Source organism: Clinocottus analis, unplaced genomic scaffold (assembly GCF_023055335.1).
Source record: "Clinocottus analis isolate CAN_PGR_092001 unplaced genomic scaffold, fCliAna1.0.p SCAF_13, whole genome shotgun sequence".
Taxonomy (NCBI): Eukaryota; Metazoa; Chordata; class Actinopteri; order Perciformes; family Cottidae; genus Clinocottus; species Clinocottus analis.
In genome coordinates, this window is record NW_027175854.1 from 9,158,401 (window position 1) to 9,184,416 (window position 26,016).

The 26,016-nt window shown below is 44.9% G+C and overlaps 2 protein-coding genes across 4 annotated transcripts; one reads left to right on the forward strand and one right to left on the reverse strand.

The window, feature by feature from the left end:
* The first annotated feature begins 1,224 nt into the window (after window positions 1-1,224).
* stom (stomatin) lies at window positions 1,225-10,902 on the forward strand. Of its 2 annotated transcripts, XM_068574814.1 has the most exons (8): window positions 1,225-1,421; window positions 2,068-2,094; window positions 2,444-2,553; window positions 2,808-2,880; window positions 5,275-5,357; window positions 5,513-5,716; window positions 7,972-8,106; window positions 8,237-10,902. In XM_068574814.1, exons 1-8 carry the CDS (start codon window positions 1,361-1,363, stop codon window positions 8,423-8,425), a joined length of 882 nt encoding a protein of 293 aa, XP_068430915.1. In that variant the 5' UTR covers window positions 1,225-1,360; the 3' UTR covers window positions 8,426-10,902. The 2 variants fall into 2 exon arrangements, with proteins under 2 accessions (XP_068430915.1, XP_068430916.1); XM_068574815.1 differs by lacking the exon at window positions 2,068-2,094.
* A 25-nt stretch (window positions 10,903-10,927) lies between these two features.
* gsna (gelsolin a) lies at window positions 10,928-25,939 on the reverse strand. 2 transcript variants are annotated; one of them, XM_068574811.1, is made up of 17 exons: window positions 25,752-25,939; window positions 19,454-19,654; window positions 17,780-17,934; window positions 17,315-17,476; window positions 17,037-17,186; window positions 16,866-16,955; window positions 16,548-16,680; window positions 16,098-16,402; window positions 15,855-15,988; window positions 15,361-15,451; window positions 15,170-15,196; window positions 13,583-13,753; window positions 12,847-13,021; window positions 12,204-12,325; window positions 12,025-12,102; window positions 11,863-11,923; window positions 10,928-11,771 (listed from the first exon to the last, which is right to left on the reverse strand). In XM_068574811.1, exons 2-17 carry the CDS (start codon window positions 19,647-19,649, stop codon window positions 11,602-11,604), a joined length of 2,220 nt encoding a protein of 739 aa, XP_068430912.1. In that variant the 5' UTR covers window positions 19,650-19,654; window positions 25,752-25,939; the 3' UTR covers window positions 10,928-11,601. The 2 variants fall into 2 exon arrangements, with proteins under 2 accessions (XP_068430912.1, XP_068430913.1); XM_068574812.1 differs by lacking the exon at window positions 15,170-15,196 and having other exon boundaries at window positions 10,929-11,771.
* Window positions 25,940-26,016: the final 77 nt, after the last annotated feature.

Below are 26,016 nucleotides of genomic sequence, written 5' to 3' on the forward strand. Positions count from 1 at the left end.
TAATTGAACGGCCATGTCCGCTACAGAACCACATCACTTGAGGATCAAGTGTATAAACAAACCAGCAGGCAGGATTCCAGCAGCATGCTGCAAAAGGCCAGACTTGTATTTCCATGGGTGATGTTTTGCCCTGCACACAGACATATAGGCAGCTTGAGAGGGATATAGGACTATACTGACACCAGTGGTCACTAGAGCTGGATGTCCATCCAAATACTGACCTCATTCTCAATTGAAATTGCTAAATACATTTAAACCTATTGTGGTGATGTGTTTTTCATGAATGCATAATTGACACAATGCATAAGGTAAATGGGATGAATACAAATAGTAATTTAAGTTTGAAACTGATGACAACAACACACACACACACACACACCTCCAAGACGTGTCATGCCCATTGTCACTATGGAGCTCATTGTGTTGCTCTTCATTATTATTATTTGTTTCATGTCAAAGTGTGTGTATGCTTTTGTTAACGACCATCATGAAACACACATATGTGTGTTGCTCTCCAAAAGATATTTTTAAAAGTGGTCATCTTCATTTTTCTTCTTTCCTATTTCTTATATAGCCACCGTGGATGTTTTTATTCACCTACCACAAGTCACATGACAAACCAAAAAGCCCCACTTAAACTCGCTCTGCAGCTTTACAGAAACAGGCATGGCAAGTTGCAGGCACCCCGTGCACGTAGATGTGTCCGCTTTGAATTGCAATAGGTTTATATTCATGGAAAGTATTTCACACGATTATTCTCGAAGCAATTGGAGTGACAATACACTTCTTGAATGCTGAATGGTTATTAATGGGAGCTGCTTTCAGCTGTGAACTCATTCCACACAGTGGCCTATATATAGCCTTTTTTTGATTAGCCAGTTTAAAGTTCTGGCATATTTAGAGCCCAGCTGCCACAGAAAATAGGGTCCCTGGCCACCCTTGATATGTGGGCGAAGCGTTTAAAAATGGACCTCTGAGGCACTGACCCCCAACCCAGGAGGACCTTGAGCCAGTGCCTGCTATGGGTATTTCCACATGTTTTCCATTTTTGCAGTTTGAATTGTCAGTCACAGATTAGCAGCACCTGATCCCCTTGGGTTGGTGAATTGGGAAGTTTATGAAATGTAGTATTGAATTGTGCGTATGAATCTGTTCCACTATTTTGAAGGCTGAGACGCGTCCACTTCCGTGTACCCCGGAAAACGTCCCTCCCTTTCGCGTCATGGCACCTACAAGTCAATCTAAAGGGTAAAAACACAACGAGAGGGCACCACCCCACTCAGCAGCTCGCAGGGAACACGGCCAGTCACTCCAGTGCACGCGAGGCTACGACTGCTTGCTATCAGCGTCACATTGTTCTATGGATACCGACAGCGAAGAGGTTGCAATGAAAGACAACAGGAGACGCGACCGTCCATCAGGTACCGCTTTGCTTGCTTCTTAAATGCGCCTCTTTTTAGGCGCAGCTTGCCCGTCATAGCGGTTCATTCCGAGTCAACAACCCCTGTGGTTATTTGAGTCCGCCGTTACTGGCGAGGTGAAGACATAAACCCTAACAACATCAAACGCACTCCCAGCAGCGCACGTTAGCGCGTGCCAGCTAACTAGCTAGCCGAGGTTAACTAACGTTAGCACGTTTAGCTCACAAGCGAGCTGATATTAATAACGGTGAGCGTTTAATTGGTCAATGTAACGGCAGTAAACGTTAACCAGCTCGCGCCATATTTGAACGAGGTAATGGGACAGCGCTTTAAAATCATTTCAAACACATAACGTTAACATGTGTCTGTTTACGTTATGTGTATTGATAATATTGTTCTGCGTTAGGTCAAACTAGCTACGCTAGTAGCTGAAGTCACTGGGTGTGGTTATCAGTATAGTGATTATGTCAGTGACGTAACGTCAGGGATGAAGATGATGAGCAGCATTAGCTTCAACCCAGGCCAATCATTGATTGGCGTATATCAAGTCATCTTTTTAATACCATGTATCCGTTTTTGAGCTCTGGCTACTGCAACGTTACTGTAAGTCGTTCAATGGCGTTCTGACTTATAACTTTGTCTGTAGGTCCAATGAATTTACAAGATGTTCAAGGTAGGGCTCTCATTCATTGAATGGCTGCATGTATGTATCCGACTTTGACTGATCTAGTGAAACGCTGCAGGCTGAGTGGGTGATGATGTGGCTGCCAAGTGGTCGGTCTAACATTGAATTTGTGGTTTGTGTGGGTGGAAGTGGTGTGACACCTGACTAATCATACACATTTACAAAAAGCGGGTCTTCAGAGATGGATGAAAGCTGCTCTGGTGCATGATTGGATTAGAATTGTGTGCTTTTAGCAAGAGTGAATGAATGAGCTTTTTTAACAGCTGTTTGCACATGTATCAAATTCTGTGTATGTTGAGGTATTTCCATGGATGTACTTGTGTTCTTCCTCCCCCAGCTTTGGAGAATTCAGACTCTGACATCGGCTTGTGTGGTTGGGTGTTGGTCGCGTTCTCCATTCTTCTCATGCTGCTTACTCTGCCCATCTCCATATGGATGTGCATCAAGGTCAGCTGCTGGTCCACGCGAGTGTTTATTGTCCACTTTACAAGGAAAGCTAGCGTATGTGTATTTATTTAACAACCTTCAGAGTCAGTGACTCATTAGCATTTCTTTTATTAAAAGTATCCTCAGTGAGCAGTGCAATTATGTGCTTTTTTAAATATGTAACCATTAGCATATCCAATTACATGTAGACTGTCAAATTAGAAAAAGAACAGACTCCTCTCCAAGCCATTTCTGTAATTTGTCTCTGTACACAGATCGTGAAGGAGTATGAGCGAGCCATTATCTTCCGCCTCGGGCGTATTTTGCGAGGAGGCGCCAAAGGTCCAGGTCAGTCTTTTCTTCTTGTTTTTTTTAATACACCAACAAATCTAATATCGTAACACTTTTTTTTACCAAATACCTCTGTCAATATTGTGATGATATTGAAGGGTGTGCTATTTTGTCCTTTCACAAAATAATTACTGAATAACATTTTTTTTAAATGATCATCAGTAATGTGGATTTAATACCCAAGTGGGTAAATTAAAGTGATAGAACAGTTGGTTCAGAATCACATCACTTAAAATACCTTAGTGTTAAAATACAACACTAAGGCAATATCTACTCTGATATCAGTATAATATTGACATATTGTTCTTCTTCAAACATGATGGGTTTATGTTCCCACTGGACTATGTTACAGCAAGATGCTTTTTTGTGTGCAGACTGACTAAGATCTAAACCGGTGGCGACATACAGGCTGCATAAACCACAATAAAACAAATTGGACAGAGCACAGATATGATGCCAGTGCTGTGGATAGTGTAGAAATCCTTTTTGTTTAAGATATCAACTGGCCTCCAATGCAATGGGGTGCAGTCACTCATTGTTTGATCATGTGTTGCCTCTGACTCGTGATTGTCAACAGGTCTAAAATCACACAATTAACCATTTTTAAACCCACGTTATAGTGGGTGGTTCCTACAAGGAATATGCGGTTGCATTTCTTGAAAGACATCTTCAATCTATGAAAGAGTATACACTCTTTGGAAAAACTTTAAACAATACTGAAGGGTCCCCCACCATGCTAGCAGCTCTGTGAGGCTATACTTGGGCACAGCGACGCAAGGCCCAAAGGAATGTGATGCAGCTGCGCCCTTATACACATTTTTAGTTTGACACTCAACGCTAGAAACAACTGAGACTAATGTAAATGATCTTACAATTACAATTCAATCTCAAGGGTGACCTGAATCTCTGCACTAAACCTCACGGCAATCCAGCCAGTCGTAGTTGACACACTTCCCTGAAAACTACATCAACGTGCCGGTGGACATTTTCACTCAGAGAGCCAGGCTGCTAAAATGGCTGAAAATTGTTTGTGTGGGATGAATTGCACTCAAGGGAGAAGGTGTTACCATTACTTTCCCACCCATCCACCCATCCTTGTTTTGTAGGGCCGGTTGACACATGTCAAATACATATTACAAGTACAAAATTGCCAATGGAAAAATATGTCTGCCTAATAATGACAACAACAAGAAGGTTTCGTTGGGATCCCAGTCCACAGAGCCATACTTCTGGCGATGATGCTGCATACGTTTATGTTCAAGGTCTGAGTGATTTAATCGTTCTATTCTCAGCGATGTGACTTCTGTTTGGAGAGGCGGTGGATTTATTTAAGTAAAAAATAAATAAAACAATACAGACTCCCACGAGGAACAATTTGCATGAATCTCATAACTTTCTGTCTTTTCATCTTTTGATTTCTTGTTTTACGGGATCTAAAAAAGAAAACAGACAGTGTCCTCTCAAAATGCTGAAATGTGACTCCTCGGCGTGCCTGGGGACCCCGTTCATGACAGCGTGGAGTAATTATAGCTCTCCGCCAGCAAACTTCATGATACTGAGTCGCTGGAGGAACCAATGTTGTAGCTGAATTCAGCATTTAGTTCCCCTGCAACGCCCCTCTCCTCACGCTCACAACCCGTCTCCCTCTCCGTCTACAGCGGCTCTTATACAGTTGTGACTTGGAGCGTTTCCGTGCATATTTACTGCAGTTTGAAACAGGCTTGCTGGGATAGTTAAAATTAAAACAAGTCTGTGTTTGTGGAGCATTTTGCATCTGTGCGAACTTCTCCTTTTCCCATAAACAGAGATGTTAACTGCAAACGGGACTTTCCACGAAGCTTATCTGTGGAATTTTCCACTGCACCACAAGATGGTTGTGTGAGAACAACGAAGGCTTCTCCTCTCATCTGACAGGAACCGTAATCGTAGAGAATACTAGAAATGTCACGAAGGAAACGCCACGAGACGACTGCTGTCGTCTTCCTCCTCCCCTCCCTTCTCAGCAGATGGCTGTGATCTCCCCATTTAAAAACACAATATCCTCACAGGAAGTGCAGCCCCGCTAGTCTTTTTACTGGCGTGGCATTAATGTTCGCTAAATGATCGCACACCTCGCGCACGTCTGTTTCACTCAGGCACATGCCACGTGTTGTTTAATGCACTAATTCAATCATTGCGACTTGAAACCGGCTCATGAAAGCTGCAGATATCCACAGCTTTGCCTCGCTGTCAGCACAGCTGCAGTCTTACAAAGAGAGCGCGACTTGGCCCCCTGCCAGAATTCCATTCATCCCGGTGTTTTCAAACATTTGTGAAGACGCTTTCTCATTATTGTGTTTACAGGGGCTTTAGTCTTTGTTCAGAACTATTTGCGTTCTTGTGGTTCCGCAGGGCTGTTCTTCATCCTGCCGTGCACTGACAGCTTCATCAATGTGGACATGCGCACCATCACCTTCGACATCCCCCCCCAGGAGGTACGACGCGCACACTTCCAATTACATAAAACAAATACGTTTGTCACATTTTAAAGGACATCAAGTTAATTGTAATCGCTAAACAATTTCTGCCTGTTTTTTTTATTTTTTATTCTTAACCCTGCGTGTTCAATCACTGTCCCGCTCGCGCTCAGGTTTTGACCAAGGACTCTGTGACGGTAAGCGTCGACGGCGTGGTGTACTACCGGGTCCAGAACGCCACTCTGGCTGTGGCCAACATCACTAACGCCGATGCCGCGACCCGGCTGTTGGCCCAGACCACCCTGAGGAACGTCCTGGGCACAAAGAACCTGGCAGAGATCCTGTCTGACCGCGAAGAAATCGCACACAGCATGCAGGTAGAGTCCAGTCGCTGTTAGCTGCCATTATGATTTAATGTAGCACGATGGTGCTAATATCTCTCCATAGCAGTAGACCGCCGCCGCTAGCTCAGCTGGTCGTTGCTCAACGCGAGTGAGGTTAAATCGTGGACTCCATTCTTTTTCAACCCAGTGCAGCCAAACACCAGGATGAAAAAGACAGTGTAGACCTTTTTTATACAAGGCTGGGTTTGGGTTAGGGTTATGATTTTGAATTCGTTTAAATTAGTTTAAACTTGACCTTTTTAAAAAACACGACAGATCAAACGTGTATTATTTGTTATTATATTTGTTGGTAATTTGGTGATTAGGACGTTAAAAAATTCATATTCTGGTAAAACCGTTGCCATAAAAGGACGTCACCTCTGTTACCCACATTCAGTCTCCTCTTTCATGTTGCGTGCTGCTTTTCCTCCAGTAGAAGCATATCCTCTGAGCTGTGTTGGCGTAAACATCGGAATGCAAATGACAAAGTTATTATGATGGGAAAGCTGCACAAAGTATTTGTATATTTACCGTGGATGCAGAGTGGGTGTTTCTCGCACAACTTTACCTTCTATCAAGGTGCATGGAGAAGCGCAACACTTAAATATGGAAGCTGTATTATATTCGAGAGCAGCGTTACTGTTTACAGTTTAGCACAGTGAACTTCATCGGGGCCATCGTGAAACACGTTACAAACAGCATTAAGGAGAAAGCAGAAGATAATTCAAAGAGGTAAAAAAGAAACATGCAAACCTAGTGCCACCCTTTTAATTGCACTTCCTGTCTGGCCTTTGCAGGTATTAACAATAGATCAAATTACTATGTGTGCTATCGAAGGTGTCCATCGTGGGGACAAACCCACCGCCATGGCTTTTTTTTTTTTACACCATTTATCCGACAAAAGACCGTCTGAAGTAATATTACAGAATTGATGTATGTATTAAAAGTCTTGATCTCTGAAATAGGGCACCCTCAAGCATCATGCAGAAAACATATTCATATGAACATATGTCATCAGTAAAAATAGACACAGGCGATAATATGAGACTCTGATTGGCTAGAAAGAGAAAACAGAATGCAGGATTACAGCGGCACCTTGCCTTCAAGCCAGCGAACTCTGTGTCAGTTAAACTAACAAACTGCAGTAAAGATGTGTATCTGCTGTAAACTAAGAAAACCTGAGCTAATCCTGTGTTCTGTGTAGAGCACAGCTGTTAGTTTGCCTTTTTTGAGTTCAATCATTTATTTATTCATTATACTTTTACTTCCAGTTTATGTTTGCACTTCAGTAACTGATTCAATATGTATTCCTCACACACCCTTCTGCAATGTCAGAAGCCAAAGAGCCTTGGGAGTAATATTACAGGATTTTACACAAACGTGAGCCTGTGTTGTTTCATGCATTGTGACATTGCAGGGGGAACATGAACGTGATGAAAAAGCGTGACTGAAAGTTTTAGTTTTGCTGAAATGCTGCCTGCGTTTTCAGCAAACATCCAGAGTTTGCAAAGCGTTCTGATGTGACTTTTGGCATTCAGAAAACCGGCAAAACTCTGTGAGAACGGATGAAGCCACCGCCCACCTCCATATATCAACACTCTCTGGTTCCCTTTCCTGCTTCCTCTGTCAGCATCCGCTCCAAAGCTCTTCGGCCTCTTCCATGATGTCCGTGCGGAGAATATCGATCTAACTTCTTCTTGTGGTTCGCTAATGGTGTGTGAGAATTTACCGTTCGGCGTCATGCATTGAAGTGGCGCCATTCTCCCTATTAGGCTTTTTCATCACATTAATTTGGGGTTTCTCCAAACCAGCACATCCTGTTCACCAGCCCCACTGAGACGAATAAGGAAATGCAACAAGAGAATGGTTAAACCTCCTTCTCCTCTTCGGTCGTTCTCGGGGGTCTGCCGCCATCATCTGGTACAGGACTGAATTGACATCCTTTATGGCTGCAAGGCTCCCGATTATGTCGGCTCTCATCTGCATGAAGTTCGTAATGTACAAAAGTAATAATGAATCCATTAATACTGCAGTACTATGAGGCTTATGATGTTTGCAGTTTTGCATGTGTTACTTTCAGCGTCTGCAGGAGAGAAACATGGGCTCCACCTGCTGGACAAATTGAAAAGGGCAAGATAGTTTTCCTTTTTGAAAGGGAAAAGAGTTTTGGTTTTTCGATCTTCATCTTCTCTCTCCCTCTTTATCACAGAGTAAATGGTTGACATGTGTTGGACGCTCTGTCTCCTCAGTCCACGCTGGATGACGCCACGGACGACTGGGGGATCAAGGTGGAGCGGGTGGAGATCAAAGACGTCAAGCTGCCCCAACAGCTCCAGAGAGCCATGGCCGCTGAGGCCGAGGCCAGCCGCGAGGCCAGAGCCAAGGTACGGGGGACGGGAGGAGGGGGGGGGGTTCTGTTTGAAGGAGGTCGTCTTCTCAAACGGCTTTCTTCTCTTCACATATTTCTGAACATCGGCGTTGGTCCCTCACCCTCCGTGTGAATCTCCTCCCCAGGTGATCGCCGCAGAGGGAGAGATGAACGCGTCGCGGGCGCTGAAGGAGGCCTCACTGGTGATCGCCGAGTCTCCGTCAGCCCTGCAGCTGCGCTACCTCCAGACCCTCAACACCATCGCCGCCGAGAAGAACTCCACCATCATCTTCCCGCTGCCGCTGGAGATGATGCAGGCCTTCATGAAACGCTGAGGGGGGAGGAGTCTCAAAACGCTAGTGTTAACCTTAGCGATTTCAGTTTTAGGTTTTTCTTTCAATAGGCCGACACCCATTGACCGGTAACTAACCGGTTAGTTTTCAAGAGGGGAAAAGAAAACATGAAGTGCAAAAGGTGCGCTCCATTTTAGTCAGAGCTTTGGCGCCGCATTTCCAAGCGCTACAACCATTTTTACATCCATTTGTAATTGTTTAGTGTTTGTTACATCTTGCTTTTTTTATTTTATCTTCTGTTGGCTTTGCAGAATGTTTATTATTATTATTATTATTATTATCAGGTGATAATCGTTCTCTACCGTTTGCTAACCGTAGACATCCTTCATTCACGTGCGTTTCACTCGCATAGCTTATATATACATACATAATGTAGACCTCCGTGTCTATGAAGCGTGTCTCTTTGACCCAGCAGTGCTAAGATAATGCTGAGGAAGTTGTGTTTGTGTCTCCTCATATATCAAGACTTGTTTCGCAAATGTTTGTTACACTACACTTTGTTACACCTCAAAGACCAGAGCGGACCGCCGCCACGTTCTGCGCCTGCGTGAGAGAACGTAACTACACCGGGAGAGAGCAGCCGTCTGCAATCAGAATCCAAAAGATAAACCACTCTATGGTTGCCTCATTCCTACTTACTGCCATTACTGATTTTAAGTGTCAAAGTGTCATTCTACCCTCGCCACCGATCTTGCATTGTGACCTTGAAGGTGGAAGCGCGTACCAGCAGGACGTACAGTACACTGTGCGCTCCACTACTGGACCTGCTCCTCTCTCCCCGTTCATCTGGAGAGTGAGAATGAAACAAACACCGGCACGCTGGTTTAAAGATCTGCTTTTGCTCTTTTTAAAAGCGCTGGGTGGAGCCACGCAAAAGCTTCAATAGCTTCATGGTGGAGTTGTTTCTGTTTACTGTATCACAATACTGACTTACATGAGAGGTTGGCAGTTCTCTTAAAGTTGACATAACACACTACACCTTTTCTCCAGTTGCCAATACTTTTGTCACATAAAACTTGGCTGAGAGGTTGAATATTACTTATACATGGTTACAGTACGCGTTCTGTTCATACATAGTATACAGTGTATTCATCTCAAACCGTTCTGCCAAAAGCCTTAACTTACTGCCATCCATTCATTATACAGCCAAATATCACATTTCTATGCACTATGAAATTCAAACAAACAGTATTTATTGAATTTTAAGCGACAGAATTTTAACACGTGCTCTTTCTATGTGTAAACAAGCCAAATAGTTGGACCTCTTCATATTAATCTTATATAAAACTCATGTAGTTGTTACATACTCATCTAAAGGATTATTACGAACACCATAATAATACTGTGTTTGACCCCCGTTCGCCTTCAGAACTGCCTTAATTCTACGTGGCATTGATTCAACAAGGTCCAGAAATTAAGACTCATCAGACCAAGCAGCATTTTTCCAGTCTTCAACTGTCCAATTTTGGTGAGCTCTTGCAAATTGTAGCCTCTTTTTCCTATTTGTAGTGCAGATGAGTGGTACCCGGTGGGGTCTTCTGCTGTTGTAGCCCATCCGCCTCAATGTTGTGCGTGTTGTGGCTTCACAAATGCTTTGCTGCATACCTCAGTTGTAACGAGTGGTTATTTCAGTCAAAGTTGCTCTTCTATCAGTTTGAATCAGTCGGCCCATTCTCCTCTGACCTCGAGCATCAAAAAGGCATTTTCGCCCACAGGACTGCCGCAAACTGGATGTTTTTCCCTTTTCAGACCATTCTTTGTAAACCCTAGAAATGGTTGTGCGTGAAAATCCCAGTAACTGAGCAGATTGTGAAATACTCAGACCGGCCCATCCGGCACCAACAACCATGCCACGCTCAAAATTGCTTAAATCCCCTTTCTTTCCCATTCTGACGTTCAGTTTGGAGTTCAGGAAATTGTCTCGGCAAGGACCACACCCCTAAATGCATTGAAGCAACTGCCATGTGATTGGTTGATTAGATAATTGCATTAATGAGAAATTGTATAGGTGTTCCTAATAATCCTTCAGGTGAGTGTATGTCCTCCTTATGACATAGAAAGGACAGTGCAAGTGTACGTTTGAGTCTATTCTAGTTTAAATCTAGTTTAAGTCTGACACGATAGTGTTACTATATATGTGTATCTATACCCTTTACTTCTATTTATGCAAATGTTATAGTTTTGCTGAGGCTAGATGGGGTTTCAGGTTTAAAGTAGCACTGTAGATGTTTTTTTTGCGTGTTGCGTTACAACAGAGTGAGGGGATTATGTTCGTGCTCACTTTTAAAGAGACGCTGCTCGATACGTTGTCGTATGTAATGATTTTTTACAGTTTTCCTTCAGAGTTTATGGTTTCATTAGTTTCTGCAGATCACCCAATTTATTTTATACAGTTTGATATAGTTTTATCCTGACATAATAAAATGTAAAACTTGAAATAAAGACGCTGTCAAAAAGCATTTTTGTCTTGCTGGATGTGTTTGTTCAAGCAGAGTCATGAAGCACTTGACACATTTAATTTAGTTTTATTGAAATTCTAACGAGGGAACCCGTAGAAAGCGTCACAGAGGGCGTATCTGGATTGTAAAGCAGCAAAGCTTAAGTTTCCGTTAAAAGTTGGCGACTGCAGCGTCACACAAGCTTTCCTGGACATAAATCTGTTCTATATAAAAAGAATAAATATTGTAAGAAAACTGAAGGTGCAGATCTATAAAGGCATCCATGAACTTAAAACGGTACCTTTTCATAAAAGAAATATATAAAAGCAGGTTTACAGGAAACTAGAGGAACAAATATTAAGGCATTGGTTTTCTTGGCAGTGTCTTTTCTAATGTTGCAGCACACCAAGACTGTTTTTATGTAACTAGTGGACAGGTTTCATTATCGATGTATAAAATAAATGTGAAAAATTTACTTACACTTAAAGTAGTAAACGGTGATTAGTGCAAACCCTACATGAAGCCTGAGTATCTGTTAAAGCTCTATTGCTATTGGTTGAGAGAGACAAAGTGAATTAAAACTCTACATCACCGACCAAAATAAAAAGTTTTAAAGGTTTTCTAGACGCTTTGACAACAAAAAAAAAAGTCTCATGATTAGAGCTCAGTGCTTATGGCGAAGCAAAGGAGGACGCAGGGGTCAAAGGGCTGATTGAGCTCTCACAGGGCCAGTTCAGCCATGGCGCGCTCCAGGGGGTCGCTGGTCCAGTACTCGTGGTCCCAGCCCAGGAACCAGCCGGTGAAGGTGGGCGGCTCGAAGCCCTGCTTGATCTTGACGATGGGCGTCCGGCGGTCCCTGTTGGCCGGGTCTGTCTCGATGTACCGGGCCGCTGAGCAACACGAGGGAAAGCCTGCATTAGTACTCGTTGAGCGGAATCAAAACAGGATTGTATTTAGTTTAAAGTTCCCAGATGTCCTTACCAGACGCCATCGCCTCAGTCTTCTCCTCCTCCTGGGCCTCGTTTCCGATCCAGACGAACACCTAAAAAAAATGGGGCAGTTTAATGCATATTTGTTCCTTTCATTGCAGTGACTCTGCTCTGCCTCTGTGTGGTGCCTCTAAAAGCGGCAAGAGCTCTTCACCTGCTCCCAGGAGTCCAGGATCATGACATCATCGGTGGCGAGGTCGTCCTGGATCATTTCCCCGGGTACCTCCTCAATCTGAGAGGAGGAGAAGGACTTAGTGGAGCCGCGTTGATGTTGGACCACTATGAATTATCCAGAGTAACTGGGAAAACATTTCTCCTTTTAAAAAGACTTACGATGAAGTTTCCAGTCTTATTGGAGCAGGCGAAGAGTCGGGGTGGGTGAGCGTCCATCTTGTCCTTGAGTCGGGTAGACGTGCGATAGTCCGTCTTTCCTCCCAGAGCCTCCCAGAACTCATCTGTGAGGAGGACAGACGCACTTCAAGTTATATCTTTACATTATTCTAGGTTTTTCAACACACACATCTCTTTGCCTGAGAAAAATCCCCCTTATTTATACTGCAAATGGGACGGGTTGTACGACCAAAAGCTCACAGAAAAAAAATGTAGAAGTTCTGTTCTGTTCAGTCCTCGTCAAAGAATGTTTTAGCCTCAGGTCCTCTGTTTAAAATTGTGAGCAGAGAATCCAGTTTCTTCTTGAGCTTTGAGAGCCACGAGTTTGCTGATAACATCGAAAGGGCTGACGCAACCACAGTTTCCTTTGTTTTAATATAGATGAACAAAAGCACCTACTTTAACTGAGATACAAAGAGAACTCTATTCAGCTTCACACTAAAAGCGCTATTTTAACAGCTTAATGCCAGTTTGTGGCTGACACCGGAGCATATGAACTGGTATTGGGCTTCGGTTTGACTCAAAACACGCACACGCACAAAGAAAACAAGAGAGAAATTGTTATTTAGTCTTCGCGCTTACGCACCAGTCTCTCCTCCCTCGGACAGCTCCGAGGCCGACACACCCAGGATGTCACACGTCTGCTGGGCTCCCTGCTTCTCTGTGTCGCTGGCTCCCACGCCCACCCACAGAAAGGAGCCGCCGGGGGTCACCAGAACAAAGGCGTCGTTGGAGTTCAGGTTGGATGACGCTGCGTCGAGCTGCGGGGACGCGGGGATGTCGTGGGTTAACGTGCAGGTTAGCAAATGCAAAATTTGTGCACTTTGAATGTAAGATTCTTCAAAAAAGTGTTTGTATTTGGCAGCAACCAGATCTTATTCTGGGCCTTATACCAGCTGTAAAGCGTCAAAAGAAAATCTATTAACAGAGTGAGGTTAATTTGTAGGTCAAGTTTTTCTTTATAGTCAAAATGATCCAATTTCTAAAATTAAAAAAAGGCTTTCAAGTGTCATTATTTTCCAAGAACAGCTGGTCACTGTTGACTTTAGCCAAAGCTACTGATACAGAACAAATAGTCCCTTTGTTGGGGACTATTCCCAGTGGCGGGTTTAGTGCGTAGTGAGTACTTCAAGCAGCAGGAAGGTGCTTGTCGTCATGAGTTAAAATAAACTACAGTGTGTGTACGCTCGTCATACTGAAGCCACCAGTGGACCTCCGTGGCACAGGAGGCGCATCAGGCTTTGATTTTGTTTGTTGGCAGCACGAGCAACCAGGTCGGTGCTGCAGTCAGAAGGCGGATGGGCTGGCGTGCGTCCTCTTACCTCCACGGCTCTGGTGTGTCCCGCGGAGTTGGAGCGCACCTGGAAGAGTCGAGTCTCCGCGGGGGCCGACTGACCTCCGTCTCGGGACGTGCCTCCCTTGTACACCACCATGGGCTTCCCTCCAAACAGGCTCATCAGATGGGCCGGCTCTTTGCCCTGCACCACCCTCACCTGGCACACAAACGGCAAAGTTACAACACAAGAATAAAGAGGTTTTTGTTTTCCCAGTACCTCATGCGTTTTTGGACAAATCACATCGGACAGAGCGTCTCTTGTACGCTTCAACAATGTGTGAAACGTGTCTGCTGCATGTCCCGGCTACGGACACAAGATGGCAGCACAGGGCTGTGTCTGACAGGAGTAGTGTGAGTCTCTTTGGGCTGCAACTTCTTCCAGAAATACCAACTCTCGTCCTGAACAAAGCAGCAAATGATGCCTATCCCGAAAGAGTAATCAAACAATCATAGATGAGTTTATATATTCTCGTCCAAACTACACACATGGCCAGCAATCTTAGCTCTTCATGCTTCCTGATATGAAATAGTCTGTTAGGCGGTGAGCAGGACTTTGTCTCTTAATAGCTCAAAAGTTGCATTTCTTATGTCCAATCTCTTGTTAAATAATTTGTCCAATTCCTTGTTTTGTTTGCTAAAAGGTCAGCGACCAATCTCAAATCCACAAAGCCACAAAACGCAATGTGTCTTGACCACAAAAAAGAAGAACAGTAAAAGTCCAAAAGGATGAATTTTACCAATGAATAAAGCATGAATTTTACCAATCACACATTGAGGTAAAGGTCTCGCCATTTCAACTCTTATTGTGATGTTTTCTGAAATCAAAAGAAAAGACTATTCCTTTCGTTAACTGTGCTCAAACTGCTGCCATCACCGTGACACTGAGACGATACCGGGTTTTTGAAAGAATTTAAAAGATACGTTCGACAAACTGTGAGCACAAAAGTGTCGAGACGCATGCCGGACAGCTGCTCTCTACTCTACTACAGCGAGAGCAAGAAAACATCTGCAACACACAAAGGTGACAGCTGCAGATGTTTCCACACTGAAAGACCCACTCTGTATAAGAACATGCTCCAAAGTGTGACTGAACACACACACATTTAGGCACAGCCATGCCACAGCACACACACACACGACACAAACATGAATGTTGTGCGTGCAAACGTAACACACACACATGAGGAATGACGTGCAAGACTCGTATGAGTACAGCGCCGGGGCTCGATAGCTCAAAGCGAACAGAAGGATCGCCACATTGAGTCACGATGTTGCAGTGACGTCACACAGAGCAGAGTTTGGAAACAGGGCTGTTATTTATGTGGAATCAACCGAGTTGGAAACAGAGGGAGGAAGAGAGATCAATAACATCCACATCGGAATGTCCTGTTTGTGTTTTTCGACTGAGACGGTTTCACTGTAATTGGACTCCTTATCACGTTCATTAAGTCTTGGAGGAGCCAGAAGGCAACAGGCCTTGACGTAGTCACATTTACTACTGGGGGAAAGCTCAGGACAAAAATCATACGAGTCCTTTTGTGAAGAGGAGGAGTGAAGAGGGGAGGGAGAATACCTGAGTGGTTATAGGAGCACCAACAACCTGGAGACAGAAACGGTCGGAAACCAAGCAGGAAAGAAGCAGCAGGGAGGCGGGGCATCAGGGAGAGCAGAAAGAGTAAGAGGATGTAGAGATCAGAAAGGAGGTGACTGAGCTGACAGATGAGATGGAGATGAAAAGCGTCTAAAAGGAGCCGCGGGTTTCACCTGCACGGGACCGCCGCCGAGCTCGTCATCCAGCTGGGAGCCGAGGATCGCCGAGGCCCCGATTTCATCGTGGCTGGAGTCTGCGCCCTGCCTGGGACACAGTGAGAACGCATCGTCACCACACTGAAGAGAACTGGCCTCTGTTCAAGGTCAAATGAAGGTTGATACTACGAAAAAGTTTATTTCCTTAAACCATTGATGTTTAAACATGGAACAAGTATTTTAACATTTCTGGAGATTGAGCTGCCCCATTTTATTTCTAACAATTCATAATATAAATATTTAAAGAAACAATCGTTTGTTTTGCATCCGAAGCCTTAAGCTAGTAATTAAACTCCATTAATAAAAACGTTGCTCTTTAGCGCCACTAGTGGACAAGAACTTTTATAGGGAACCTATAACTTTTAAATCAAACTCTGCTAACGTTTTACTCTCTGCAACGAAAGCTTCCCTGATGCAGCTTCATCTGACCCGTTTGTCTCTCGTATTCTCACCACATGTAGATAATGTGTCCCTGACGTCCTCCGTGGCTGTAGTTATACAGGATGATGTAGCTGTCTCCCCCGTAGAACTGTCCGTGTGTGGACGGATCCACCTCCACCTTGTCGGACGCCTCAATACGCCAGATCTGTCAAGAAAAAAATGACGACAATTACCCCTCACAGGATGAGAAAGTAATAGCAGCAGCAGCTGAGAGCAGAATGTCACTCAAAAGACGTCCAGCTCTGTCCTCCCACCTGCTTCTCTCCGCTGCCGTCGTCCACCATGCCGTGCTGGGCGGCCATGGCGTCCGAGTCGTGCAGGCCGGCGGCGTCGAAGGGCACCTTCTCGATCTTGGCGATGCTGTTGGCGATGTAGGCCACGCCCAGGCCCACCGTCTGCTCTCTGTCCCGCCAGTTTTTGAAGAACTGCTTGAAGAGCGGCGTCTCGCCCATCTCCGGCAGGATCTGGACTTGTGTGTGTTTGGGGTAACCCATCTTCTTGATGAACTCGTCTGCGGCTTTCATCGACTCCTTTCGCTCGTCCATGTTGGCGTCTTTGCCTGGAAGGAAAGATCGCGAAGGTAAGAATCATCAAACCAAGGAAAGGGGCTCTATTAAGATCTTTGTATGTCCAATAACAAAGCACACACTACAGCTCTACCAGGACTAATTCATCCTCTGGTAAAAGACCGACACTGCACCGACCTTTCCAGACGAAGATCTTGCCATCGGAGCCGTGGTCCAGAATGAAACAGTCGCCGGACTCCAAGGCGCTCTGTGCGAACGGGTTCTCCGCGGCCACCAGCGCGATGGTCATGCCCCCGCTGGCGTTGGACACCTGCATCGGGGCAAAAGAAGAGAGAGGATGACTCGAGTCGTCGGGCGTTGGAGAAGGTTGCCCTCGACTTTTCAACCTGGTAAATGTCGGCGGGCCAAAAAACCACTTTCAATGATCTGTAAGTGGAGCTGTTTATTTAAATAAGTGAGAGAAAAAGACAGCGTGTGTGTCTGGGGCGTTCCCACCTTGTAGAGTTTGGCCATCTTCCTGTTTGAAGCGTCGGCTTTGATGTCGTCGGAGGCCCCGGCGGGCAGGTCTGGTTTTGGGCCCAACACCTGAGGACGGAAAGCAGCTCGAGTTTCAAAGTCAGCGCTCAGCTTGAGACTTCACTTGTTCTCGCGGTTCCCCGATCTCACCTCGACCATCTTCTCTCTCTCCGTCCCCTCGTCGCAGACGTACACCCGGGCCCTCCCGCTGCGCTCGTTGTCACGGATGCCCTTGGCCACCTGAGTAGCCTTCAGCTTCTCGAAGCGGTTGCTCTGGGAGCCGCACCACTGGTAGATCTCCTGTACAGCAGATTGCAAGGAGTGGAAATATTTAGTGTTTTCCAACCGAGGTGAGACTACTTTTCCCACAATCCTCGAACCAAGGCAACATGTGTACTCTTGGACGTCCCAAAATCAGTGTGACTCACAGCTCCCAGGTCCAGGATGAAGCAGTCTCCCTGGTTGAAGCTGTCCCAGCTGACCGCCACCTCCGTCGCCCGGACGGAACGGCGACCTTTGACCTGGAGCAGCCGCTGCATGACCACCTCGTTGGTGACCACGTGCTTGAACCCAGACGCCACGCCCCCTTTCTGTGAGATAGGAGCTGCATTTCAATACAAAATACTCGCCTTTTCCAAAAAAGTGTCTCCAAGTTTAATAACAGACTGGCTCTTCTATCCGAATGGATACTGAATGATACAACTCATGTGTATGATTTATAATGTAATACAAACACAACCTAGAAAATGTCAGTAACCACATTACACCTCACATAGAACCAAGTGATCCCAGGTTTAAACTACAGCAAAACAAAATAAGAAAATAAATCCCAATAAACACATATCTTATTCCATCTATCTGGATGTCCTGCAGTCATCAACATGCCACCTTACCATGTACTTGAGTCCAGACTTGAAGTAGCCAAGAAAGGTCTTGGACTCGTGTCCCTGGACTTCGCGGTACTGGATGGGTTTCCCCCCCAGGAAGTCGTCCATTTGGACTGTAAAGATGGCCGCCGAGCCGCGCTCATCCTGGCTGCAGAAATCACCTGCAGAGGACCCAAAGACGGGCCCCATATCAGTCCTCATTCTATCTCAGCAGACCTCGACCCAGAGAGACACATTTTGTTTTGGACAAAGTCCCTTCGCCGAGGACTCAGTGAGTCAGGAGATCGATGTGCGCTTTAATACATGCAACATTATTCTATTTCTGGTCGCACACGTGAGGTAATGTCATATCAGATGCAGTTTATTGGTAAATGTTTTATGATCAATCAAAGGACAAAACAAATAGAAAATGTCAAAAATTACATTTTCCTTTAATGAGTTGAGCAAAATGATCCTATCCTTAGGTAAGAAATAAAAAATCTCACTAGATTATCTCAAAGAAAGTTGTATTTATTTTGTGAAAGGTTGGCATCAAGATGGTTTTCATTGGACAGTGGTATTCAGACCAATACACCTGTGTCTGTATGAAAGACGTGATCAGTCTAAACTCGCTCCTGTAGCTTTACCTCTACATTTAGAGCTTTTAATCTACTATGTTTATCATGTTTTATTGAATTATACCATCTTGCAGATAAAATCATTTAAAATCTACTTTAACTTGTAATGTATCATGTCGTTTTGCAATGTTGGTCAACTGCTTTTTATTGAAAGATCTGAATACATAGTCCACCAATGACAATGTGTTTGTGTATGCCAACTGTTCCAGACAAAGCTCCTTGTACCGACACATAAAAACATCATGTGAACCTTCATGGGGGTTTTTAGATCGCTGAAGAAAAAAATAATGTCAGCTATGAAATTCCCCTGCGCCCTTGTAGGCCTTTCAAGTTGGATCACAAAGCACATCTGTCCCAGGAAATAAGGCCTGTCATCAATTGAGACGCTGATCAGAAGCAGGAGCAGGAAGCGCAGCAGCAGCAGTAAACACCGCTTTGTCTGCTAACGACAGTGTTGTCTGTTTCTCTAAATTGAAAGACAGAAGGCTTCTGCCAACATGTGTTCACTTCCCATCCTCTCAGATGCAACACGTCACATGAACATAAGTGCAACAACAAAATAAAAAGCTAAATAGATTTAGAAATGTGTGTCTCTTCTTACTTTAAACTTTTATTTTTGTATTGTGCTGCCTTGAAGTATATACTATTAGCATTTATAGCAATCTTTTTTTGTATCCTTCATTCTAAGGCTTATTTTTTTTACCTAATGTTTTTTGTAATTCTGTGTGTAAGGAGGACCTTGCAAAATATGTTTTTCATTGTACATAAAAAATATAAAAAATATCTTGAATCTTGAAGTAGGATAAATGTTTTATTCCCACAAAGCATCTTATCTGTGTTTTTCTGTGTTTTAGGCAAAAATAAATTAAATTAATTTCCTATTTACTTAAAGTTAACTTTAAAGTACTTTTAGAGTTATTTTGTGCAGTTTTCATTTGATTTTACATAAAGAAAATATCACAGAAAAGAAAAATGCTGAAAATGATCATTTAATCTAATGTACATATTTCAAAAAGTGTCCGTTTCCATTTCCCGCGTCATACCAGCGTCTCGCTGCACTCACCCAGCCAGAAGTGGAGGTCGTACTGCAGGTTGCCGGACCGCTGTTTGATGGTGTTGAGGAGGAGGTATGCGTCTCCCGTGTAGAAGCCCCCGTACAGGTTCTCGGGGACGGGCACCAGGTCGAAGTTCTCCACCCTCCACACCTGGAGGCCCGGCTTCTGTCCGGCCAGATCGAACTGTGGGTGCTGCACTGCCATCCTGCCTGCGGGGGGAATAACCACACACACACACACACACAGCTGATGTTTATGTGCGCTGTGTTTTTTTTTTTACCCTCCGAATCGGCGGTCGGATACTAGACGGATGAGAGTCGCGGAGCTTTGCACTAAACGTTTAAAAAGAGAGACTGGGACACTTCCTATTTGTGAGACGTTTGCTCTGGAAAGCCGCTCCCCCTGAAGGCCGGGCTATTGTCATGGATACAAAGATAAAGTTTAGGGTTATAGTTAGATATTGGTGGTACAGCAGAGTGAGTCACTGGCTCCTCCCGAACAGGAAGGGGAAGTCCAGGCACTTATGACTCAGGCAAAGTCATAACTGGCAAAGGGAACCCTGTGTATGGTTATAGAAATGGAGGACTGGCGTGTGTGACCAGACATGGAGCACTTCAAGCGTTGCCTTAACTTTGTCCCCCGTGTCAGACATCACAACCAAATTCACAAACATTCATGCACACACACACACATCACACTTCAACTGTGTCTGAGAGCATTCAGAGGACGTGTGGCGCCCAGTCAAGAGTGGGTGTCCGACTCTGCCGCGTTGGATTACAACCCGCTGGCCTCGCAATAGCACTTGTGGATGTTTGGGATTTTTAAGATGGGAGTCGAGCGGCCTGTTGATTTTCATTGTTATGAGCGTCTGGGAGCTGTTTCAGAACAACAGTTGATGCACCGATGACGAGGCGATCAGCTGATTCTGTTTCACATGTCGGTCTTGAGTCATTCCAAAAGGAGTGATTGTTTGACAACAATTAAAATGTGTGTTATGCTTGATAAAACTTCTACTAAAGACAGCAAGACCAACAACATTTCAGTGGTGAAAAGAACTTCCTGTACTTACTGTAGGTACGATTGTTGATATAAAATGTTTGATTATGTACTTGTAATCACACTTCCAAAGTTGCTCACAATGCACTTTTGACTTTCGACCCTGTACTTGTTTGACAGATATAATTCTTAGTTACTCATCAGATTAAGAATAATATCACACTATTCAAGATCTTCTTAAAAATGATTATTATCTATTGACCAACCGAAATATATATTAAGTACTTAAAAAGATCTCCACCGGGCCAGCTAAACAATAGAATCTTCCTGCAATACATTTTGTTCTAGACCTTACTGTACTTTTACTCTACTCTACTGTAGTGAGATTTTAATGTTTGCAATGTCAGATAACACCGGGTGTGGCAATCCTTTTCATAAAGTATGCAAAAGACAGAGATTTTACAGCAGACTCTGAACCAAACTGTCTGCACACCACGTATAAATTGCTCGCACAGAAAACGGAGAGAGAGAGAGGGAGAGGGAGAGGGAGAGGGAGAGAGAGAGAGAGAGAGAGAGAGAGAGAGAGAGAGAGAGGGCAAACAGCTTCTCTGAAGTGAAGCAGTGTTCCCAAATAAGGACCTGACTTCTCTTAAAAAGGGCTTTCTGTGAGCTTTCACGGTGCATTTTCATCCTTTATTTTGCTCATTTATTTTAATGACGACGAGCTTCATCAGACATTCTTCAACCTCCTCAACGTTTGGACTCTTTATCAAGATTTTTTTAAAATAGAGCTCAGGTTCAAACGATCTCCAAACTGGAGGTCGTGCAGTTCAGAATGAACACAGCACTAACTTTTCCCACAGGAATGCCGCTCGTGCCAGCTGCCTCCCAATCTGCGCGACCGACGTCCACACTGGAGCAAGAACTGCCCATTCTTCTCAGGGCCGTCTGCCCACAAACATGGCAGGAATCTGTTCGGCATTCATGTAACTAGCCCAACAAATGTGGGGTTCCTCCCCCCACCCCACCATTCCGGCTCTCCTCTTATGTAACAGCCGGACTCTCTGCGCAGTATTTTTTGCAGCTATGGAATGTTTCAGTCTGGAAAAATAAGTGGATAATTTGGGAAAGAGACATTTTTACAGCGGGCTTTCCTCCTACAATTGCATTTGGGTGTCAGGGCTATATATTTGTGATCCCAAATCATTCTTCCTGGGGTTGAGGTGCATCACATCCTGTTGCAACAACAACTTTCTTGGCACAGGAGGTCATCAGCACCATCAACATCCACGCTTCTCTAATAAATGAGTCGGGAAAGGATGAGAAAACTGCAAGTCCACATGTGAAAATGGGCCACAGTGCTACGTATGCCATCAACGGCGCACTCAGTCAAAACAGCGAGAAGAAATAGTCCAAACAAATGGGTGCTCTGGAGTCATACGAGGTCACGCAGCATCTGAACTTCCACGACACCGTGCAGCGCCGGCATCCGGGTCCGGCCAGACAAAGGGAAACAAATGATGAGGTGAATTTTCCTACACTGGCTCTAAAGGGGTTTGGCAGAGCAAACCTGAAGCCTCTGTGGCCACACAGGAAGGTTGAACTTGTCACACTTGAAAAACCAAGATGCCAACAGAGGTGAAACCAGTGAGCGCTCATATTTCACTGACAACGAAATGATCAGATGTAGAAATGTTGACTCCTGACAGTTTTTAAAACAGTTTTTAAAACTGTCCTCGGATAGATTGCCTAGCCATGGAAATGGTTTGAACATCTCAAATGCTCAATCGCATGGAGAATGAGACGGCAAACCGCAACCTCCAAACTTCCTCAATCTCTGAGGAACCATCTGAAACGACAGTGGCGATAGAGACACAATGAGTTTGTGTTCCCAGAAAACTGGTAATAAACAGGTAACTTCTGCTTGAGTTGATATATAAGCGACACGCCCAGCTACACAACAGCGGCTCGCGTGCAGAGATCTGAGCATGAGGGATCCTCACGAACACAGCAGAAGGCGACATCGGCTTAAATGCGGAGTCGAGACTCAAACTTGTCCTAAACACGCCTGAAGTGAAGCTTTACATTATTGCTTCCAGAAATCCAATCTCCGCGATACACGTTCAGAAAACGTGCTGCGGATCCCGAAAAGTTGACTCATTCAAGAAGTCTCTTTCACACGTTGGATTATAATATCCCTTCATATCTTGGGGGCCTTATGTTTCTGTAGCGCTAAATAAACACGACTAAGCCTTTGACTGTGATCTTCCTCTCTGATGGAGAGGAACGTTGCGTCAGTCTTTGCGCATCAAAAGCTGCCTTTTCTTTCTCCGCCGGTTAGACTCTCCAGCTTAAGAAAGCGAACATCACAGGGGACACGCAGCATCCCGCTCAGGAAAAGTCAAAGCACGTATTTAAAAATGTGGTAAACAACTGTGACAAAAGGTTGCGAACCAAAAAAAAACAACATCTTATCAGGGGTGAGGGAGAAGGTTAGAGTTTGAGTTTTATTGGATGAATTGCAGCATTTGTCGAAAAAAAACAACAATCATTAACTGAGAAATGTTCTAGGTTGGTATAAGTGACTCAGGGAGTGTTTGACTCAACACACACACACACACACACACACACACACACACACACACACACACACACACACACACACACACACACACACACACACACACACACACACACACACACACACACACACACACAGCTTAAATAGAACTGGTCACATGACTATTGGACAGTGATTCTTCTTTGGCATGCTGGGAAAAGCATATGCTGTCTGCAGGCCGCCCTGCTGCACCTCTACTCATTTGCCCCATACCCCATGCCCCCTCCGCCTCCAGACAAACACAGAGTGAGTCTGTCGTTCCAATCTCAGTCATTCGCTCCCCTCCCCCATGTTCCCCAGCCTCTCTTTGTGTGTGCCTTCCCTTGAGGCTTCCACACTTCAACCGTGGAGTCATATGATAACAGTGTTTCGGCCCTTCTGATTTGACTGCTGCTTCGAACAAAACTAAAAAGCAAGCCGGCACATATGAGTTTTGTCCTGTGAAAACTGCGTTTCATGGACTTCCCTGTCCCCGTTTGTCCAGGAATTCCCTTCGTTGTGTCATGTGCCCCCGTTTGTACTTGTATATGAAACTTTTCATCAGAAGAGAACTTTAACGTTCTGGTTTGAGAAAAAGAAGAAGAAAAAAAGTTTGAGTTTCTCCCCATCCCCCCACCCGGCTCTCCTGCAGGAGGAGGGATTCTTGATGACTCATTTTCTCCACGTATGCCTGCACTCTCAGCCTCTCGAGGGCTCAGCAGCTGTCCTTCACCTCGCTCAGGACCGATAACGCTTTGCTTCCCTCTCATCTGTTTGCACAGCGTCGGAGTAAGACAATCAAAATGGTTGCTTATGACTTTGTAAATAACCGACCTGATATATGGACGCTTATTAAAAGGAGTTTAGGGAAGGCTATCTGAGAGCAGCATAGAAACTCATATATTTTGAACGATATATCAGCGTTTGATGCACATTTGCAATGCAATACACTCTTATTAACAGAAAATTATGTGTATGAATGTGATGCACATCAATATCGCAAAATGTGACAATAAATACAAAGCTTTTGCCCTTCACGTAAAAACATACGTATAAAAAGCAGCATGAAGTAGACATGATTTAAGTGAAAGGCGTGGCCTTTTTCTTCTTCGGCTGGAAAAACATTGGCCATTGAAGTCAATGGGAAAACCCACAACTTTTCTCCTGAAATACAGGAAAATACTTAAACAACTCATAGTCTGCTTCGCTAACTTCATCTATTTTTGAAAGTCGCTGTCTCATGTCGAAGATATTAAAACGGTGTGTTGGAGGTCTTCTGTGAATGCCCCTCAGCTACGACAGAACGGTCCAAACCTGAATCCTATAGTGACGCTATGATGGTTAAGATCTGGCTTAAGTTTAGTCAACTGAAACTATGTGAGGAAGGCTAGTGAAAGACTGCCAGTGTTTTCATGTGCTATATTTTAATATGTACAGTTGGTAGGACGTGATATACGCTAAAATACTGTGTTTCAAATGCTGGAGGTAACCTCGACATACCCAGTTTCAAACCTACGTTTACTGGACGTGTGATCCAAAACATCCAGCCGCCTTACTCTCTGACGCTCAACAGCATGAAGCTGCCTGTCAGGAGGTGTAAATATAACTTGTGTTTACAATTAAATATAGTTTAAAGACCCATACTGGTATTTTCCGTGTGATGACAGTCCCCCAAATTTGGATTTTCTGGCTCCAGCAGCTGAGTTCCGGCTTCCAAGTGTCCCCATTATAATCTGTGCTTTTCTCATTTCATTTGAGCCTAGAAAAGCCATTTTAGAGATGTTTATGTTGCCTTGGACAGAGAGCATGCACTTGGCTGTTTGAGGCTGTTATCTAAATCTGAAGCGGGGGCTGTACCGCGCCCACACTTCACATTTAGATAACAGCCTCAAACAGCGTCCTGTAATCGCTGTCCAGCTGACAGCTGAGTGTTGATGTGAGACAAACCTTCTGATTGGCCAACAAAGGACCATGTCACACACACACACACACACACACACACACACACACACACACACACACACACACACACACACACCTATGGACACGCACACAGCTGCTCCTTCACTAGTAATAACTACATAGGGGGTGTAGTGACTAACTTCCTCAGTGGTCAGTTCCTCTCAGTGCTGTTTGGTTGTGTGTTTCTTAGGCAACCACAGATGCCTCAAAATAGAGATGAGCATGTTTACAGCTGCTGAGGAAAGTTTTTAACTGTGAGATGCTCAAACAAGTGACTTTTTGTGTGTGTTCTTCTTCTCTTTTTACTGTAATGCAGCCACACGCCGGATGTTAAATGCCGCATTGGGTTTGTGTCACATCATGTCAGCCTGAAATCACTCAAAACTGCACAGGCTTAGTGTTGGAGGCCTGAGGCCCTTGAGTGCAAAGCACACGGCATTTTTGAGTCATCATGCAGGGGTTTCACTGCCTGTCCATATAAGGCAGCGTGCAGCGAGTTGCACTTTTGACAATAAAAAGCTCGTGAGCTAATGTAAACGAGTAATTTACACCCTCAAAGCAAAGCGTTATTCCCCGCGGAGAAAAGCCGAGCACCTCCCCGCGGTACGGCCCGTTATTCACGCCTTCGCTCCGGTCCAGGGACAGAAAGTAACGGTTCAATGTCGCTGTTGCTCTATTAATTAACAACGGCGTCAAGTTGCCGCCCCGAAATCTGTGCGACGGCCTGTGTTCCGGTGAGGAGAACGTACCTGGACGCGGGGTAGCTCGTGGTGGGAGACGGAGGGACGGTGCACGGTGTACGGAAGACCTGGCTGAGCCGCGGTGGGCGCTTCGTACTGCGGCGGAAGCAGAGAGGCGTCGAGTCGGCGGGGCGGCGGAGTGCGGAGCCGCTGTTTATGCTTCTGGTGCGGGACACTCCCCGTTTATGACACACCTCCTCCGGCCCAGCCCAGCCCGCAGCAGGGGTGCGGCCAACGCATGGCCGCGCGCGCGCGCACACACACGCACACGCAC

What these genes read in the sequence shown, in the direction of transcription:
- gsna (XM_068574811.1), bottom strand. Translation starts at nt 19,649, where the DNA reads ATGGCAGTGCAGCACCCACAGTTCGATCTGGCCGGACAGAAGCCGGGC. An exon ending in CAAGATCTTCGTCTGGAAAG is followed by an intron (nt 16,403 to 16,547) that starts GTCGGTGCAGTG and finishes CTTTCCTTCCAG; the next exon opens with GCAAAGACGCCAACATGGAC. An exon ending in GTCCGAGGGAGGAGAGACTG is followed by an intron (nt 12,326 to 12,846) that starts GTGCGTAAGCGC and finishes TCCTCCTCACAG; the next exon opens with ATGAGTTCTGGGAGGCTCTG.
- stom (XM_068574814.1), top strand. Translation starts at nt 1,361, where the DNA reads ATGGATACCGACAGCGAAGAGGTTGCAATGAAAGACAACAGGAGACGC. An exon ending in CCATATGGATGTGCATCAAG is followed by an intron (nt 2,554 to 2,807) that starts GTCAGCTGCTGG and finishes CTCTGTACACAG; the next exon opens with ATCGTGAAGGAGTATGAGCG. An exon ending in AGGAGGCGCCAAAGGTCCAG is followed by an intron (nt 2,881 to 5,274) that starts GTCAGTCTTTTC and finishes GTGGTTCCGCAG; the next exon opens with GGCTGTTCTTCATCCTGCCG.